Consider the following 18,173-nt stretch of genomic DNA (forward strand, 5'->3'; position numbering starts at 1 on the left):
TAAACAATAATAGTTCATATCAACTTTCAATGATAAGTGACCAGTCTTTACAACCTTTAGCCCTAATCCTGTTAGCGGTAGTTTCTGTTCGTTTTTTTATTGTTTATTGTAATTTGTTCGTTTTAGGTTTCACTTATCTATTGATAGTGATTAAGTTTTTTTTACACTTGAATTAATGTTTGACTTTATTTCCACTCGCCTTAAACTTCTTTTGTGGATTTTTTTTTTTTTTATTACTTTAAATCGGGATCCGGAATACACATGCTCTACCAACATTATGTGTTGTTTGTTTCAAATACCTTTATTAATTTGGCGACTGAGACACTCAGCTGATTAAATTGACATGAGTAATTATCTTTATAAGTACGCAGCAACCGTTTTCTTCAGAAGTAAGACTTTTCCCTTAATTCCTCGACAAAAAGTAAGTAACATAATACAAGTTTCTTTCCAGACTATAAATGCAGAAAATACATAAATTTAAAATCATGTGACCTTATGATGCCGGAACGTTGAAGACAAACCTTGTAACATAGTAATATATAACGAACAACATTTATTTACTTTAAATCAGATTTCTTTACCATTAATACAAAAAAAAAGGAAAAATAAAGTCAACATAGCTCCTTTACATTAATTTTATCACAGTGAAACGAATTTCACTTGCACTGGTATTTCCTAAATAGGCAGTAAGTAGTGAAAAGAAGTGAAAATATAGACTAATCTGTTCCTAACTGCAATGGCTAATATTCTTGTGAATCACAGCCCCGCTAATGGTGGGGCATCTAGAAAGCGAATGATGTGTGAAGCAACCCTTTCCGGAGTGTTCAAGTGTAAGTGATGCGTACCATCTACTTTAACATATTCAAAACGAGGACTAGATTCATTGTAAGTGTTGATAAAATCGTTATATAATTCTTCGGGCTCATATAGTGGTCCCTGAGTTCCCTTGATTATCATAAATGGCACCCTAATTCTGGAAAGCAGTTCTTTCAGAGAGTCGTTATTGACAGAAACTAGCCCAGGAATAGTTTGTCTCAAATCTCTGGAGAAATAATACAGTCCCTCTTCATTCTTTTTAGTTCCACGAAGCATCAACACATCTGCAGATTCAGGAGTGATTGAACCTGCATTTGCAACAAGTAGTCTTCGCTTTGCTTCATCATATGTATAACATGGTGGCTTTCCTTCTGTTTTCTTTAAAATATCAAAATAGCTAGATATTGCCCTTAAAGTTTTATCCGGGTGAATCTTTGTATCATAGCCCATTGGTTTTACCAAATCGATGGAAATAATTTTATCCACTAAGTTGGGCATCAAAGCCCCAAACATCATACTAACTGCTCCACCCATACTATGACCTACTAATGAGCATTTTTTCCAATGAAGGTGGTCGAATATGAATTTCACATGAAGAAGCATATCTTGAAAGGCATATGTCATGCCTGGAGGATAGTGGGATGACAATCCATGACCAGGAAGGTCCACTGCCAAGAAGTAGAACTTGTCAGGAAGCAACGGTGCAAGTTGATCAAAGGTTCCTGCATTGTCTTGCCATCCATGAAGGCCCAGAACAGGGTAGCCACAGGGATTTCCCCATGCTTTACCTAAAAAGAAGCAAAATAAGAGCTTTTCAATAATTTGGTAAAAATATCACACCTTGCTGAAATCAGAGCATTGCAAGAATTGTCAAAATACATGATTGGAAGGTTTTAAGTAGGAAATTTGGGCCAATGCCTAAATGTTAGTCATTTAAAATATTTAAGATCACAGTGAAACTGCCCTGAGCACAGTAGAGCGCATATAAAATTTCACCATCACAGGTCATAGCCTGTGATGGTAGAACATTGAGGTATATCAATTAGAAAAATCTCGTCTCCCACTTGTGCATCATTTCAATATTTCATTCGTTTTTGTTTTTTTAGGCATGGCTTTTTTTTCTTTAACTATGTTCTTTTTCGTTATCATTATTGTTATGACGAGATATATACGTGTTCTGTTAGCATAACAAACTTCATAAGTCGTAATTTATGTTAGGATATAGTGCTTTTGCTAATTACCATTTGGGCTTAAAGTACAATTTTTTTAGGCAGAGGGGAGAAATAGCATTTTTAGTTGCCCCCTCCCAATCACAGAAACGTAATCCCCCTGTTCCTTCTTTCTCTTACGCAGTCAGAGAATTTCAGCTCCAACCCTCAAGCTGAATGTCAAATATGGCGTTTTGACACACTGGATGCACATAGTGTCATTTTATTTAATTCAATCGTATCCTCTCGAATAATAATTCCAAGTCCAGTTTCGCCTCCCCTCACCTGTCAACATTCCCTGAAAGTTTTAACTAGATACCCAAACCGTTCACAGCATGTTGCAAATATTCTATTTTGATAACTTGGCATTATAGTATCTTGTGGTTGACCTTCATAATAAGCTCTATATGTATTATAAGTCCCCCAGGAGCCTATAGTGCAGACATATTGGTAGATTAGAGACAAAAATGTTTAGCGCCTTCCCCTACCCCAACTCAAAATTTAAAGTCTCTTTGTCTCCTCCTATTTTCTTTCCCGAGCAGAATATGAAAGCTTCAAATTTATTGGCCAAGCCGAGTTTAAGGTGTTGCAGATGTGCTATTTCGATGACTTGAGTTTCAACTCCATCCCCCAAGCTGTTTCCGAGATTTGGCAGACATGGTGTTTTGATACTGGATGTGCCTTTTTTTGATACAGGCACCTGGATGTGCCTTTTTTCTTTTGATTTAGCTATACCCTCTCCCCCAAGACATATTTTAATGTCCTTCTGTCTATCCCCTTCCTTAAACCCTCCCTGAAAGTTTCAGCTTAATACCCTTAACCGTTCCCAAGATGTTGCAAATTTCGAAATTTTCTAAATTTTGAAATTTCCACAACAACTTTCTATATAAACCTTATATGCCCCCAGGGCATATAAGGTTAGTTGCCCTCAGGGCAAATAAGGTTAGTTGCACTGGGCAGGGATTAGTTGCCCTCAAATCCCTTCACAAATCACTCGACTATTAAAAAGGGCACTCGCCCTTTGAAATTCCAATCGAATAAGCCCTTTTTCAAGTTTCTATGACAAAGATTTCAGTAAAAACCTTATATGCCCCCAGGGCATAATTTATAACCCTTGTCCTGAAGACTGTGGGGGGAGTGTTCAGCTCAAAGGTATAATTTCCTGAACTTTAAACTGCGTGGAGCAGAATGGCTATCTTAAAATTTTGATCGGATATGTTTGGGGAAATGGTGAGCGTGGAAGGGGTGTTAGTTGCCTTCCAATCACTTTTGACTATTAAAAAGGGCACTATCCATTTCAATTTTCAATCAAATTAGCACTTTTTGAACTTTCTACGACGACGATTTCTATAAAAATCATATATGGCCCCAGGGCCTAACTTACAACCCTTGCCTTGAGGGCTGTGGGGAAGTGTCCTCCTCAAAACATAATTTCTATCTGGAAATCCACAACGCTGAACAAAATTGATATCAAACAATTTTTAGTGGTTGTGTGGGGGGAACATATGTGTGTGATAGGGGGGTTGGTTTCCCTCAATTGACATTTGCCTATTAAAAAGCACAATAGCCGTTTGAATTTCGAATCGAATATATCCATGTTCAAGTTTTTACGACACATATATCAAAAAAACTTATATGCCCCTAGGGCATAACATATAACCCTTGCCCTGAAGACTGTGGGGGGAGTGTCCTGCCCAAAGATATAATTTCCTGAACTTTAAACTGCGTGGAACAAAATGGCTATCTCAAAATTTTGATTGAATGTGTTTGGGAAAATGGTGGGGGTGGAAGGGGTGTTAGTTGCCTTCCAATTACTTTCGACTATTAAAAAGGGCACTAACCATTTCAATTTCCAATCGAATGATCCCTTTTAGAAGTTTCTACGACAACGCGTTCTATAAAAACGTTCTATTTTGACAACCTGGAAAAGCATAACGTATTTTGATATGCCTTGCTATTTGACTTCGCAGAGATTATAAGCTCAAGAGGAGCTAGTAGTGCAAAAACACTTTGGTTGATGGAAAACAAAACTGTTTACTCCTCCCCCGAAACGCAGAAATTCGGAATTCGCTTGCCCCACATTCCCTCATCCTTTCCCCAACAGTACCTTAGAATTTTAACTTCAAACCAAGCCCTTCTCAAGATATTTCAGATATGCAATTTCGATGACCCGTATAGAAAGAGTATCTTTCGATATACCTCTGACCCTCCCCTACGTCAAAATTTGATACTCAAATAAACCCACCATCCTGCCGCAAATTCATAAAAGTATAGGGGGAAGGATTTTGTTTCCCTTGTTTAATGAAGATAAACAAAATAACATAACAACATTTAGCAAATATATCTAATGCAACGACTTCACTGCTTGGATAAATCGTCGACCAAATCCAATTTCTGTACCTTCTCTTTTTCGAGACCATGATTATGCGATCACTGAGCCTTTCATTTCAAATCGTCGATCGCTGATAACCCTTCACACGCTCTAATCAAACAGTTCGTGGTAACGAACTGTTAGGAGCGACCCGGCGGAGGGTGCCCCAGTTTCTATTATGGACCCCTAGAGACAAGGTCCCCCTTGTTTCCTGCCTCCTATGGAGATGCCCTTCATATCTGTAGGGCGTTCCACTACCACCACATGGGGACACGCTGAGTGGCCTGGAGGAGGCCCCTACTGAGCAGTAGCCTACTCATAAATCATATATATATATATATATATATATATATATATATATATATATATATATATATATATATATATATGTATATATATATATATACTTTGCCGTTATTAGGGCTTTTATCCCTGTTCATATAACCGCCCAAAAATTAAGTATGCCTTTACCGTTACTTATACCAATAGAATTAATTTTTAAAAAAAAATTCCACAAAATAAGTTTTTCAAAAAAAAGTAAAGAACTCCGTGAAACGTTAAACAAAAAATGAGCAAAAATAAAATCAAATAATCTACCAAGCGTGAAACTACCACAAATCAGCTTCGATAAATAAATGAAACCCAAAACGAACAGAAATGTTCGTTTACAATACCGAGTCAAACTCAAAACGAGCAGAAATTAACATAAGTTGGGCTCAAAACCCCTATGCCTTCCCAAGGCCAGAACATAATTTGCACTTTACTGAAAAAAATATAAATGTTTTTACTTTTATAACTTTAATAAATAAAATAATATTAACATTTTTATTACTAAATATCAGTATATGTATATTAAACTGACAATTCAAATTCATTTGAATTTTGTTCAGTAAAGCGCAAATTATGTTCTGGTCTTGGGAACCCTTTTCGAAGTTCCTACGACAACTCCTTGGATACAAAGTACCCTGGTCTAACCAGCAACAACAACAAAAAAATAATACATTATACCCACATCGATCTTTACTATAAAAATCTCAAGCCTTCCAATTACTTTCGACTATTAAAAAGGGCATTAGGCCTTTCGATTTCCAATCGAATGAGCCCTTTTTGAGTTTCTACGACAACACTTCCTATAAACACCCTATATGCCCCCAGGGCATAAATTACAACCCTTACTCTAAGGACTGTGAGGGTGGTTGTCATCCTCTAAGACCTAATTTCCAGAACTTTCTACTACGTAGCACAAAATGGCAATCTGAAAATTTTGATTGGATGTGTCTGGGGGAATGGTGGGCGTGAGAGGGGTTTAGCTACCCTTCAATCACTTTCAACTATTAAAAAGGGCACTAGCCCTCTCAATTACCAATTGAATGAGCCCCTTTTGATGTTTTTACGACAACTCAATCATTGAAAACCTTATATGCCCCCAGGATATAACTTACAACCTTTGCCCTGGGGACTCTGGGGGGTTTGTGATCCTTAAATACATAATTTCCAGAACTTTCAACTACGTTGAACAAAATGGCTATCTCTAAATTTTTATGAAATGTGTTTGGGAAAAGGGAGGGCGTAAGAGGGTGGTCAATTAATCTCCAATCTCTCTCGAGTATTGAAAAGGGCAATTTCAATTTCCAATCAAATGAGTCCCTTTTGAAATCTATATAAATTAACCTTGTATGCTCCCAGGGCGTGAATTGCAACCATAGCACTGAGTTCTCTGAGGGGGTTGTTACCATGAAATACCTAATTTCCAAAAATTTTAACGGATTAGAAGCAAATAAATATGTCTCAATTTAGATTGGGAGGGGTTGGAGGAGGATCGGGCATGGGAGGGGGGCTAGCTGTGCTCCAATCACTTATGACTATTAAAAAGGGCACTAGCCCTTTCAATTTTCAATTGAAGAGCCCTTTTTGATGTTTTTATAACATCGCTTTCTATAAAAACCTTACATACTCCCAAGCCATAACTTACAACCCTTGCCCTGAGGGTTGTGGGAGGGATGGGCTGTCACCCTTAAGGACCTAATTTCCGAAACTTTCAACTACGTTGAATAAAATGACTATCTAAAAATTTAGATTGGATGTGTTTGGGGAAAAGATGGGCGTGAGAGGGGGGTTAGTTGAGCTCAAATCACTTCACAAATCACTCGACTATTAAAAAGGGCACTAGCCCTTTGAATTTCCAATCGAATGAGCCCTTTTTCAAGTTTCTATGACAAAGATTTCAATAAAAACCTTATATACCCCCAGGGCATAACTTACAACCCTTGCCCTGAAGACTGTGGGGGGAGTGTCCTGCTCAAAGGTATAATTTCCTGAACTTTAAACTGCGTGGAACAAAATGGCTATATAAAAATATTGATTGGATATGTTTGGGGAAATGCTGCGCGTGGAAGGGGTGTTAGTTGGCTTCCAATCACTCTCGACGGTTAAAAAGGGCACTAGCCTTTTCAATTTCCAATCGAATGAGTCCTTTTTTAACTTTCTACCACGACGCGTTCAATAAAAACCTTATATGCCCCCAGGGCATAACTTACAACCTTTGCCCTGAGGGCTGTGGGGGAGTGTCTTCCTCAAAAACATAATTTCTATCTGGAAATCCACAACACTGAACAAAATGGCTATCTAAAAATTTTGATTCGGTGTGTTTGGGGAAAAGGTGGGCGTGAGAGGGGGGTTAGTTGCCCTCCAATCACTTTCGACTATTAAAAAAGGCACTAGCCCTTTGAATTTCCAATCGAATGAGCCTTTTTTGAAGTTTCTACGACAACGCCTTCAATAAAAACCTTATATGCCCCCAGGGGATAAATTACAACCCTTGCTCTGAAGGCTGTGGAGCAGTGTCCTCCTCAAAAACATAATTTCTGTCTGGAAATCAACTATGCTGAACAAAATCTAAAAATTTTGACTGAATGTATTTCGGGAAATGGTGGGCGTGGAAGGGGTGTTAGTTGCCGTACAAACAATTTTGACTATTAAAAAGGGCACAAGCCACTCCAATTTCCCATTGGATGAATCCTTTTCGAAGATTCCGTGAAAACTTCTTCGATACGAAGTGCCCTGCTCTAAAGAAAAAAAAAATAATAAATGTTACATTGTGCCAACATAGTTCTTATATGCCCTCAGGGCATAACTTAAAACCCTTGCCCCGAGGTAATGGGGGAGTGTCCTCCTCAAAAACATATTTTCTATCTGGAAATAAACTACGCTGAACAAAATGGCTATCTCAAAATTTTGATTGGATGTGTTTGGGGGAATGATGGGCGTGGGGGAGGGGGGGGGGGGCTAGTTCCCTTCCAATCACTTACGACTATTAAAAAGAGCACTAGCCCTTTGAATTTCCAATCGAATGAGCCTTTTTTGAAGTTTGTGCGACAACGCCTTCTATAAAAACCTTATATGCACCCAGGGCATAACTTACGACACTTGCCCTGATGGCTGTGGGGGAGCGTCCTCCTCAGAAACATAATTTCTATCTTGAAATCAACTGCGCTGAACAAAATGGCTATCTCAAAATTTTTATTGGATGTGTTTCGGGAAATGGTGGGCGTGAAAGTCGTGTTAGTTGCCTTGCAATCAGTTTCGACTATTAAAAAGGGCACAAGCCACTCCAATTTCCGATTGAATGAGCCCTTTTCGAAGTTTCTACGACAACTTCTTCGATATGAAGTGCTCTAAAGCAACAACTCCTGCTCTAAAGGAAAAACAAAATAATAAATGATACATTGTGCCAACACCGTTCTTATATGCACTCAGAGCATAACTTAAAACCCTTGCCCCGAGGGTTGTGGGGGAGTATTCTCCTCAAAAACATATTTTCTATCTGGAAATCAACTGCGCTGACCAAAATGGCTATCTCAAAATTTTGATTGGATGTGTTTGGGGGAATGATGGGCGTAGGGGGGGGGGCTAGTTGTCCTCCAATCCCTTTCGACTATTAAAAAGGGCACTGGCCACGCCAATTTCCAATCGAATGAGCCCTTTTCAAAGTTTCTACGACAACTCCTTCGATACGAGGTGCCCGGGTATCGAGAAAGAAAAAAAATAATATATTGTACCCACATTGTTCTTTACTTAGGCAGCGCTATCGCGCTGCCTATGATAAGCAAATATACAAACTAAGACAGGTGATCCAGTGGTGATCGTATCGACCCAGTGGTCTAGAATATCGGGAGAGGACTCATTCGAACGAAAATTAAAAGTTCTAGTGGCTTTTTTAAGTGATCCAAAAATTGGAGGGCAACTAGGCCCCCTCCCCCGCCCCCTGTTTCCCAAAATCGTCGATCAAAATTTTGAGATGGCCCAATGATGGATGAAAGGCCCAATAACTCTGCCTTTGGGTACAACATGACCCACCCACAGCCCCAGGGGAAAGGTCTTTAACTTATAAAATGTGTCCATTGTTTACGCATCGTATTTGTTATTGGGATGTATGCATCCATTTTCGGGTGGGGGGACGAAAAATTTCCTGATGGGGGTTTTGCCACAGAGGAATTTTCCATGGGGAGGGAAGCTTCCAGGGACTGAACTTGTCAGGGGAAATTATACAGTGGAGGAATTTGCCAAAATTCTTTTTATATGTCTTGCTTTCCCTTTTCCGTCTCAATTTTACGCTCGGAGTGGTTAAGAGTAAATGTCAGGGGTAAATTTTCACCGGCATTGAATTGTCTAGAGGATATTTCCACGGGGAAGGGGTTTCTCCATGGAGGTGGGGACAGATTTCCTGGCATTGTTTAAAAAACGATCAAAAATTAAATATAAAAAAAAAATTTTTTTCAACTGAAAGTAAGGAGGAACATTAAAACTTAAAACGAACAGAAATTATTACGCATATAAAGGGGGTTGCCCCCATCTCAAAACCTCGCTCTTTGCGCTAAAATTTGAATTTTGTCCCAATTCTTTAAGAATGACTCCTGAAACACAAGGGCTATTTAATTAGAACAATAAGACACTTTCTTAAAAGTACTAAAAAGCTTTAGCGTAAAGAGTGAGGTGTTGAGGAGGGGGCAGCCCTCCTAAAAAAAATTCAAATGAATTTACTGAAAAAAATGTACATTGTCAGTTTAATAAGCATATGCTGATATTTATTCCTTAAAATCTTAATTAATTTTTGATTTCTTAAAGTTATAAAAATAAACGCATTTAAAAGAATTTTTTCAGTACAGTACAAATTATACTCTGGCTTTTAGAAAGCACAGGTATTTAGAACCCTACTCACATTAATTTCTGCTGGTTTTGAGTTTGACTCTGTTATTTATTTCAATTTCTGTCTATTTTGGGTTTCATTTATTTATTGATACTGATTGGTGGTAGTTGTATGCTTGGCACACTATTTGATTCTATTTTGTTCATATTTGGAAAAATGGAGTTCTTTACTTTCTTGAAAAACTTATTTTGTGGAATTTTTTTTTAAATTAATTTCTGTTCGTTTTATATTGACATAGTCTTTTTCAGAGAAAAGGACTCAGCCTCTTCTAAAGTTAAATAGCCATCCCTTCCATAAAAACCTTAAATACGCTCTGGGCATAACTTACAACCCTTGCCCCTAATCTCTGGGGTTTGTTTCAACCCCAAAAGCCTTGTTATATGATATTTAGACTATTTTGAAAAAATGGCTATCTCAAAATTTCTATTAGATGCATTCCGGGACAATACGACGTGTGAGTGTCTGTGTATGAGGGGGAGGGGGGCAAGGTTTATATGACCACCCCCTTCGAATTTTATATGACCATGCTTTCTATAAAAACCTTATATACCCCCAGGGCATAATTTCCAACACTTGCCCTAAGGGATGGCGGGATTTGTTATACTCAAAGACATAATTTCCAGACCTTTCAAATACGTTGAACAAAATGGCTATCTCAAAATTTTGATTGGTAATGTTTGGAGAAATGATTGGCGTGGGAGGGGGGGGGGCATTTGCCGTCTAATCACTTTCGACTAAAAAGAAAGGCACTAGTACTCTCAATTTCCAATCAAATGAGCCCTTTTTCTATAAAAAAAAAACCTTATATACCCCAAGGGCATAACTTACGACCCTTGTCCTGAGGGCTATGGGGGGGGGGGGGGGGTTGTAATCCTCAAAGACATAATTTCCAGACCTTTCAATTACGTTGAAAGAAGTGGCCTTATCAAAATGTTGATCAGAAATGTTTGGGGAAATGATGGGCGTGGGCGGGGATTTTCCCTCTGATTACTTCCGACTATTAAAAAGGGCAATAGCCCTCTCAACTCCCAATTGAATGGGTCCTTTTTGAAGTTTTTACGACAAAGCTTTCTATTAAAACCTTATATGCCCCCAGGGTATAGCTTGCAACCCTTTCTCTGGGGGTTGTGGAGGGGGGGGGTTCATCCTTAAAGACCTAATTTCCGGAGCTTCGAACTACGTTAAACAAAATGGCTATCACAAAATTTTGATTGGATGCGTTTGGGGAAATAGCGGGCGTGAGAGGGGGTTAGTTGCACTTCAATCATTTTCGACTATTAAAAAAGGCACTGGCCCTTTCAATTTCCAATCGAATGAGCCCTTTTTGAATTTTCTACAACAATCCTTTCTATAAAAACCTTATATAAAGCCAGGGCATAACTTACAACCCTTACCCTGAGGTCTGTAAGGGGGAGGGGGGGGGTTGTCATCCTCAAAGACCAAACTTCCAGAACTTTCAAATACGTTGAAAAAAAAAGTTATATCAAAATTTTGATTGGATGTGTTTGGGAAATGGTGGGCATAAGAGGGCGATTAGTTGCCCTCCAATGACTTTCAACTATTAAAAAGGACACTAGCCCTTTCAATTTCCAATCAAATGGGCCCTTTTTGAAGTTTTTAGTTGCCCTCCAATCACTTTCTACTATTACAAAAGGCACAAGTCCTTTCAATTTCCAATTGAATGCCCCCAGGGCAAAACTCAAAACCTTTGCCCAGAGGGCTGTGGGGGGTTGTCATCTTCAAAGACATAATTTCCAGAACTTTCAATCATGTTGAAAAAAATGGCCATCTCAAAGCTTTGATTGGATGTGTTTGGGGAAATGGTGAGTGTGAGAGGGGGAATAGTTGCTCTCCAATCACTTTCGACTATTAAAAAGGGCACTAGCCCTTTCAATTTCCAATCAAAAGAGCCCTTTTTGAAGTTTTCTTCGACAATGCTTTCTATAAAAACTTTATATGCTCCCAGGGTATACTTACAGCCCATGCCCTGAGGGCTGTGGGGGGTTGTCATCTTCAAAGACCTAATTTCCAGAACTGTAAACTACATTGAACAAGCTGGATATCTAATAAGTTTGATTGGTTGTGTTTGGGGAAATGGTGAGCGAGAAAGGGGGATTAGTTGCCCTCCAATCAATTTGCATTATTAAAAAGGACATTAGCACTTTCAATTTCCAATCGAATGAGCCTCTTTTGAAGTTTTTACAATAATGCTTTTCTATAAAAACCTTATATTCCCCCAAGACATGACTTACAACCCTGGCCCTGAGGGCTGTGGGGGGGGGTTATCATCCTCAAAGACCTAATTTTCAGAAATTTCAACTACGTTGAAAAAATGATTATCTCAAAATTTTGATTGCATGTGTTTGGGCAAATGGTGGGCGTGAGAGGGGGGTTAGGTGCCCTCCAATCAATTTTGACTATTAAAAAGGGCGCTAGCCCTTTGAATTTCCAATCGAATGAGCCCTTTCTGAAGTTTCTATAACAGCACTTTCTATAAAAAACCTTATATGCCCCAAGGGCATAACTTAAAACCCATGCCCTGAAGGCTGTGGGGGGAGTGTCCTCCTCAAAGACATAATTTCCAAACCTTTCAACTATGTTAAACAAAATGTCTATCTCAATATTTTTATTTAATGGTTTTGGGGAAATGGTGGGCATGGAAGGGGTAAAAGTTGCCCTCCAATCACTTTCTATTATTAAAAAGTGCAGTAGCCCTTTCAATTTCCAATTGAATGAGCCCTTTTCGAAGTTTCTACAACACAGCTCATTTGATACAAAGTGCCCTGGTCTAAACAAAAAAAAATACATTGTGCCAACAATGTTCTCTACTTAGGCAGTGCTATTGTGCTGCCTATGATACAGAGTTCAAATTAACAAAACAGCAAACCTTCTCAGTTTTTAAACTAAGAAGGACTCAAACTATTGTTAGGTACTTAGGTTTTATATATTATGAACAAGCATTTTATTTGGCTCAGGGAAAAACTTAATTGAAGAAATGTTCCTTGCATGGTATACCAGAGAAGAGGTACAGTTGGTAGTTGACCTATTGTAAATTTGAGAACATTCAACTAACCTTCTAGCTCAGGGATAAACATGCCATTTGATTTGATCAACAATGCTCATTCCAAACATAAAATTGCTGCTGCAACAATTACACCCCAGCCCCCTCCCTAATGCTCAAATACTCTTCTAGTTTATATGCAAAGATTTACTGATATTCTGGGTTTTTTTTCTGCAGTATCTATATTTTGCCCCCTGGCTCCATCTTACCTGATGATGGTATGAAAATCTCAGGTTGAATGGTATTCATACCTCAGGTATGAATCCCATCTCCTGGAATTCACACCTGAATTCCAGGATTTTCTGCAATTTTCCTTCTGCTTGTAACAAGAATATTCAGGTTAAAGCTGTGAGCAAACATTTTTGCATAGTGTTGCCATGATGAACTGTGGAACAATAAAAACAGAAACTAATTGGATAAATTTGACAGAACTTTTAGCTTGTAAAAATTCAAAAAGAAACAATCTTTTGATCCCAGCATCTTAATCACATGTTATTTCTTGTTTATGCAATTGGTATCAACTGGGTGAATACCCTCCAGGTGAGCTCTTATGTTTTGATAGATGCTTTCATGACATTAAATCTGCATCAAGTCTAAATTGTTCATCCTGGCATCTTAAAACAGAAAATTGGATTTAATATTTTGCACTTGACATAATAAAAATTGAGTAATAAAACTGGTATTTTCAAAATCAGAAGAAAATACAAATTCTATTCATTTGTGAATAAAGTCTAAAACACTAAATTGATATGCATAACAAAACAGGATAACTGGTCTTTTTAAGAAGATGTTCTTATAGATGAGTTGATCCACTAATAATTTGAAGTATTTAGGCCTGAATAATTTTAATAATAACCACATTAAAGCATAGATAAGATTTTTAGCAATTAAACAATAGATAAAATTCCCACTTGGTTACAAGACCATAGGGCTGTATTCTTGCATAATTGTACTCATTTAAACACTAGTTCCAATTTACTGGCATTAATAGGAGTGTTTATCTTTTGTTACAGCAATCAGGAAAGCTGAACTTTCTAGAGCTCCATGATATATTTTTGCTCATTTTCTGTTGATCTTTGACATATGTTTTTTATCTTTAAACTCAGCATTGGCTAAGTGTTAAAACTGCATACCTGCATCAAACATTACCTTAAATCGCACTTGCTAGCGATAGGACGAATCCTGTGTCCGCCAGCTTCAGTGATGATAGTTAATCATCATCTGTGGCATCCCAAATGGTGCACCACGGTTTTTTGAGCCACTCCCTATCCACTAATGACTTGAACACATCCACGCTGGTAGAGGTTACTGTTTTTTCACTAAAGGAGTTCCACAAGCTGACAACTCTATTTGAGAAGAACTTGTTCCTTAGTCTGGTGTTGGCTCGTTTTCGGAAAAGCTTTTGAGAATGACCACAAGTTCTGTTTGAATTGTCCGGTTGGAAAAGGCCAGGAATGGTATCCTCAGCATTTAGGAGCTTGTATGCTGTTATCACATTGCCTCGTTTGTGACAATATGTTAGAGATGGTATTCTAAGCTTACGGAGACGGGATGGATAAGGGACATCATAGAGGTCTCTAATACATTTCGTTGCCCTCCTCTGGACTGATTCTAGAGCTGCTTGGTCTGTCTTATTGATTGGGCATGCAATACACATTCCAAACTCTAGCCTTGGTTGAACTAGACTCTTGTATAGCTTGGTCATAACAGTTGGAGATCTGCTAGTGAACGTTCTTTTGATTAAGCCAAGAGTCTGATTAGCCTTCGCAATAGTCGCTTGTGCATGAATATAAAATTTCAATTCGTCGTCTACCAGGACACCAAAATCTCTCTCCGCGTGGCTGCTGGAAATGGCATTTCAGGACCCATCCCTACAATCCATATGGTACTGAGTGTGTGGGTTTTTCTTCCCAAGGTGGAGAGTCTTGCATTTTGATGCGTTGAATTCAAGCCTCCAAATATTAGTCCAGTGAGTGAATGTATCAAGGTCCAGTTGGATCGACTTAATAAACATCTTTTGCATTAAAATTGAGTTTGGGTTTCCCCAATTTTTTAAGATATATATGGTTGTGAAAGTTTTCACTAAATGAATTTAAATATCCTAGTTCATTTATCCTGTCCTTGGTACTTTAATTGTTCAAGGTAAAAGTGAATGAACGAAATTTTCAGGTATGACAGTTTATAGTACAGGAATAAGTTTAAAACTTATGTAATAAAAATAGGGATAGATGAGGATGAAGAGCTGATGTTTGCTGAACAAATTGACATAGTGGATAGCTTCTCTTAATTAGGAAGTATTGCTAGCAAGGAAGGTATATCCAATGAAGATGTAAATATTGAATATCTAGTGTACAAAGTGGCTTGTTTCCCTTTGCAGTTGAACAAAGTTTGAAAGCACAAGAAGTTAAGTATTATAGTCAACATCAGGAAGTTTATATGAATAGCTTTCAAATGTACTTATGGGTCTGAAATTTAGTTACCTTTAGAAACTTAGGTAAAGAAGATAGATGAGCAAAGTCTAGTTTAAGGGCTTTATATTATCTTAAAAATTTTAGATAGATGAATAAAACTTCAAGGAACTGCTCAACATCCCAATTTTTATATGTATCCAGGCAAACAAAATTTTTAAGAACTCAGAAGAGTTCAATATTGGATGAAAAATAAACTTGAAAAAAAAATTAAAAAAAGAAGAAAAAAATAAACCCAAACATAGGCACTGGCATTGATTGTGCAGGGTAGGGAAATAATTCTCTCCCCTAGATTTTGAAAAATGCCCTTTTTCATACTTTCAATTTAATATGGCTTTTTGTGTTTTTACTGAAAGAAAGCTAAATTGCTTCACTATATTATGGAAAAAGCATTTTGCACACACCCCCGTTACATTTTTGTGAGTTGACACCATTGAGCATGGATCATGAAAAAAAAATTTAAATGGGAATTTCATCTCCTTCTCTACCTCTAAGGTTTGACAGATTGCAATGAAAATTAGACCCAACTTCAAACAGAAAATAAATTTGGATGGAGGTATAAGCTTGAAAACATCTTCTTGGGTCCTAATTTGAGGCATAGCCTAGGTACTAAAAGTTTTACTGGCCTAACTTAACAGATTTTTAAGATTGCAAAAAGCCCCTAAAGCAGGTTTAGGGGCTAGTTCCAATAAATCTGATTTTTCTTGTTGTTTAAGGTGAGGGCTGTAAGTCTCCTATTTGAGGTTTTCAACAATGGTTATTCTAACAGTGTACTTTTTTGTTATGATGCCATTTTTTTTTGGGGGGGGGGGGTAAATTCTAGATGAGCTACTTTTTACTATCTTGGAAAAGGGTTAGGTTATGAAAAATGAAACAGTACTTGTGTACTATACTGACTGCACTCAAGAAGTGAGGTTAGGTTAATCATAATGAAAGATACTAAAATCTGATGAAAATATCATGTTCCAGTAACAACATTATGGAAACTACAACAGAAAATTATGGAAAGCAGGCCACCAAGAAGGCATTATATTAAATACCTAACCAACTCTATATATCAAATATTTAATTAAAATATACCTGCATAGTAGTTTATCTCACTTAGGCTAAGCTGATAGCCTAATAATGAGCTTTTGCTCATCATTGGGCTAAGATCTGACATTTTTTTTACTAAGAGTGCTTAAAAGTGAAATTTTAGGACTAAGACCTTACTTCTTGTGCCATTTTTCTGTAAACATCTTTCATCATTCTGCTCTGATCAGCAGTCTCAGAACAATGATGGGTATATCATCAAAGTTCTCTCATCATTGTTCTATGTGACAGAAAAATGGCATCCTTCACACTTTTTGCTAACATCAGTGAGCTGTAAGATCTTAGAACAAAGATGAACAAAAGAACAGAAATCTTTTCAGAAAGATGTGAGATCTTAGATGTAAAATCTTAGAGCAAAAGAACAGCTCTAGTGTGGTTGGTATAATACACAAGAACCCTATGAAACTATAAATAATGAATACAGGGCCAAAAACAGACTCTGGGAAGGCATTGCCAAGCTACTATGTTAACCACCTTCTGATTTCTAAGTCTTATGAATTTGCCTACTTGACTGGTCTGACCCAATGGGAAAAATTAATAGAACAACATTAGGCTACACCCTAATTTTCAGTTTCTGTTTCACTGGTTTTAGTTCTGAAAATGCAATTCCTGATATTTGAGTAGATTTTTAAGCCATATCAATGTTTTTTTTTTCTAAATTTAGGAAATGTATTTGCAGATCTTTGAACCTTCATAAATCGGGATTGAGCAAAGTTGTAGGCTATAGGCCCTAGCTGAAAATATATTTCTTATAGCCTACTTCATTTAAGCTTAAGATCTATTTTGCAAGGTTTTTAATTTTATAGTACAATGATTTTTAAAGGTCAGTGCCCTCTAATGGCAGAAGGAATGAAGATAAGTACTTCAAAATAGCCTACCTTCCCTGGACATAGGCCAGGCCCTACTTTAATCTGTAGATCTATCCCTGAAAGCTTGATTTTTTTAACCTAACCCTTTTCCAAGATAGCAAAAAGTAGCTTGTCTAGAATTTTACCCCATCAGAAGAGTTGCTACCCTCAGAGCTATTCTTAGGGGGGGGGGCTTGGGCAGTTACCCTGGGTGCCATGGCTTGGGGGACACTGGTGCTGGGGAATTGCCTACTTTGATCCAATTTTTCAATTTGATTTTTTGTGCTTATATTTGAGGCAGGAGGGGGTGCTGTAATTAATTTTTCCCCGGGCACCACCTTCCCTAGGAACAGCTCTGGCTAAATTACATTGCTACCCTTGCCAATCTTACTGTAGCCTATATAGTTTTATTCTGATAAAGCAACCTTAAAAAAAACTCATACAAACCTGCAATAGTTCCCCATGGAACAGGAATACTAACTTCTTTCCAGTCTTTTAATAATGAAGTGGCCTTCAAGTCAAGATCCTCAATTTGTGGCATTTCTCCATTACTGTGATCCATGACTTTCAATCCTGGTTTTGGTCTCCTTAAGTATGCTAGGCAAGTGAACGTTTTCAAGGTGCTAATCTGTTTAATCTGATTGTTATGTACAATATTTCCAGATAGCAACTTCAAAACTATTGATCCATTTCCAGAAATCATTTTTGTTACTCATCATTTTAGCCCATCTATAATTACCGGCCATAGGTAATCGAATAAGTGATTGCTATAACAGATGGCAAAGTCATTAAAACTAAGAATGCACTCGAACATCCGTTATCCGACTTCTTCGCTTATTATTAAGCTACACCGGATGTAATCCGTAAAACATAACAACAAATACTTATACAGCAACTTGTGACCTGAAACGTTATAGGTAAGTAGATGAATAACAACATTAATTACGTGTACTCCACTGTAAACATAGTTTATTTGCAAACCCCTGAAGGTGTGCGACATTTCACAATTATTGCCCCTTTTTTTCTCTGCACATAATTTTACATATTTTTTCCATTTGTGAATGATTGAATTTTTGCTTATATATGACGTCACTTATCCTCAA

At 37.6% G+C, this 18,173-nt stretch overlaps 1 protein-coding gene across 1 annotated transcript; it reads right to left on the reverse strand.

Moving 5' to 3' along the window:
* Positions 1-544: 544 nt before the first annotated feature.
* On the reverse strand, positions 545-17,815 carry LOC148956366 (putative serine hydrolase). The gene is made up of 2 exons (XM_089095050.1): positions 17,518-17,815; positions 545-1,604 (listed from the first exon to the last, which is right to left on the reverse strand). Exons 1-2 carry the CDS (start codon positions 17,771-17,773, stop codon positions 757-759), a joined length of 1,104 nt encoding a protein of 367 aa, XP_088951176.1. The 5' UTR covers positions 17,774-17,815; the 3' UTR covers positions 545-756.
* Between the last annotated feature and the right edge of the window lie 358 nt (positions 17,816-18,173).

This window comes from Artemia sp. Qi Xiang Cuo, chromosome 1 (genome assembly GCF_049724085.1).
Source record: "Artemia sp. Qi Xiang Cuo chromosome 1, ASM4972408v1, whole genome shotgun sequence".
Taxonomy (NCBI): Eukaryota; Metazoa; Arthropoda; class Branchiopoda; order Anostraca; family Artemiidae; genus Artemia; species Artemia sp. Qi Xiang Cuo.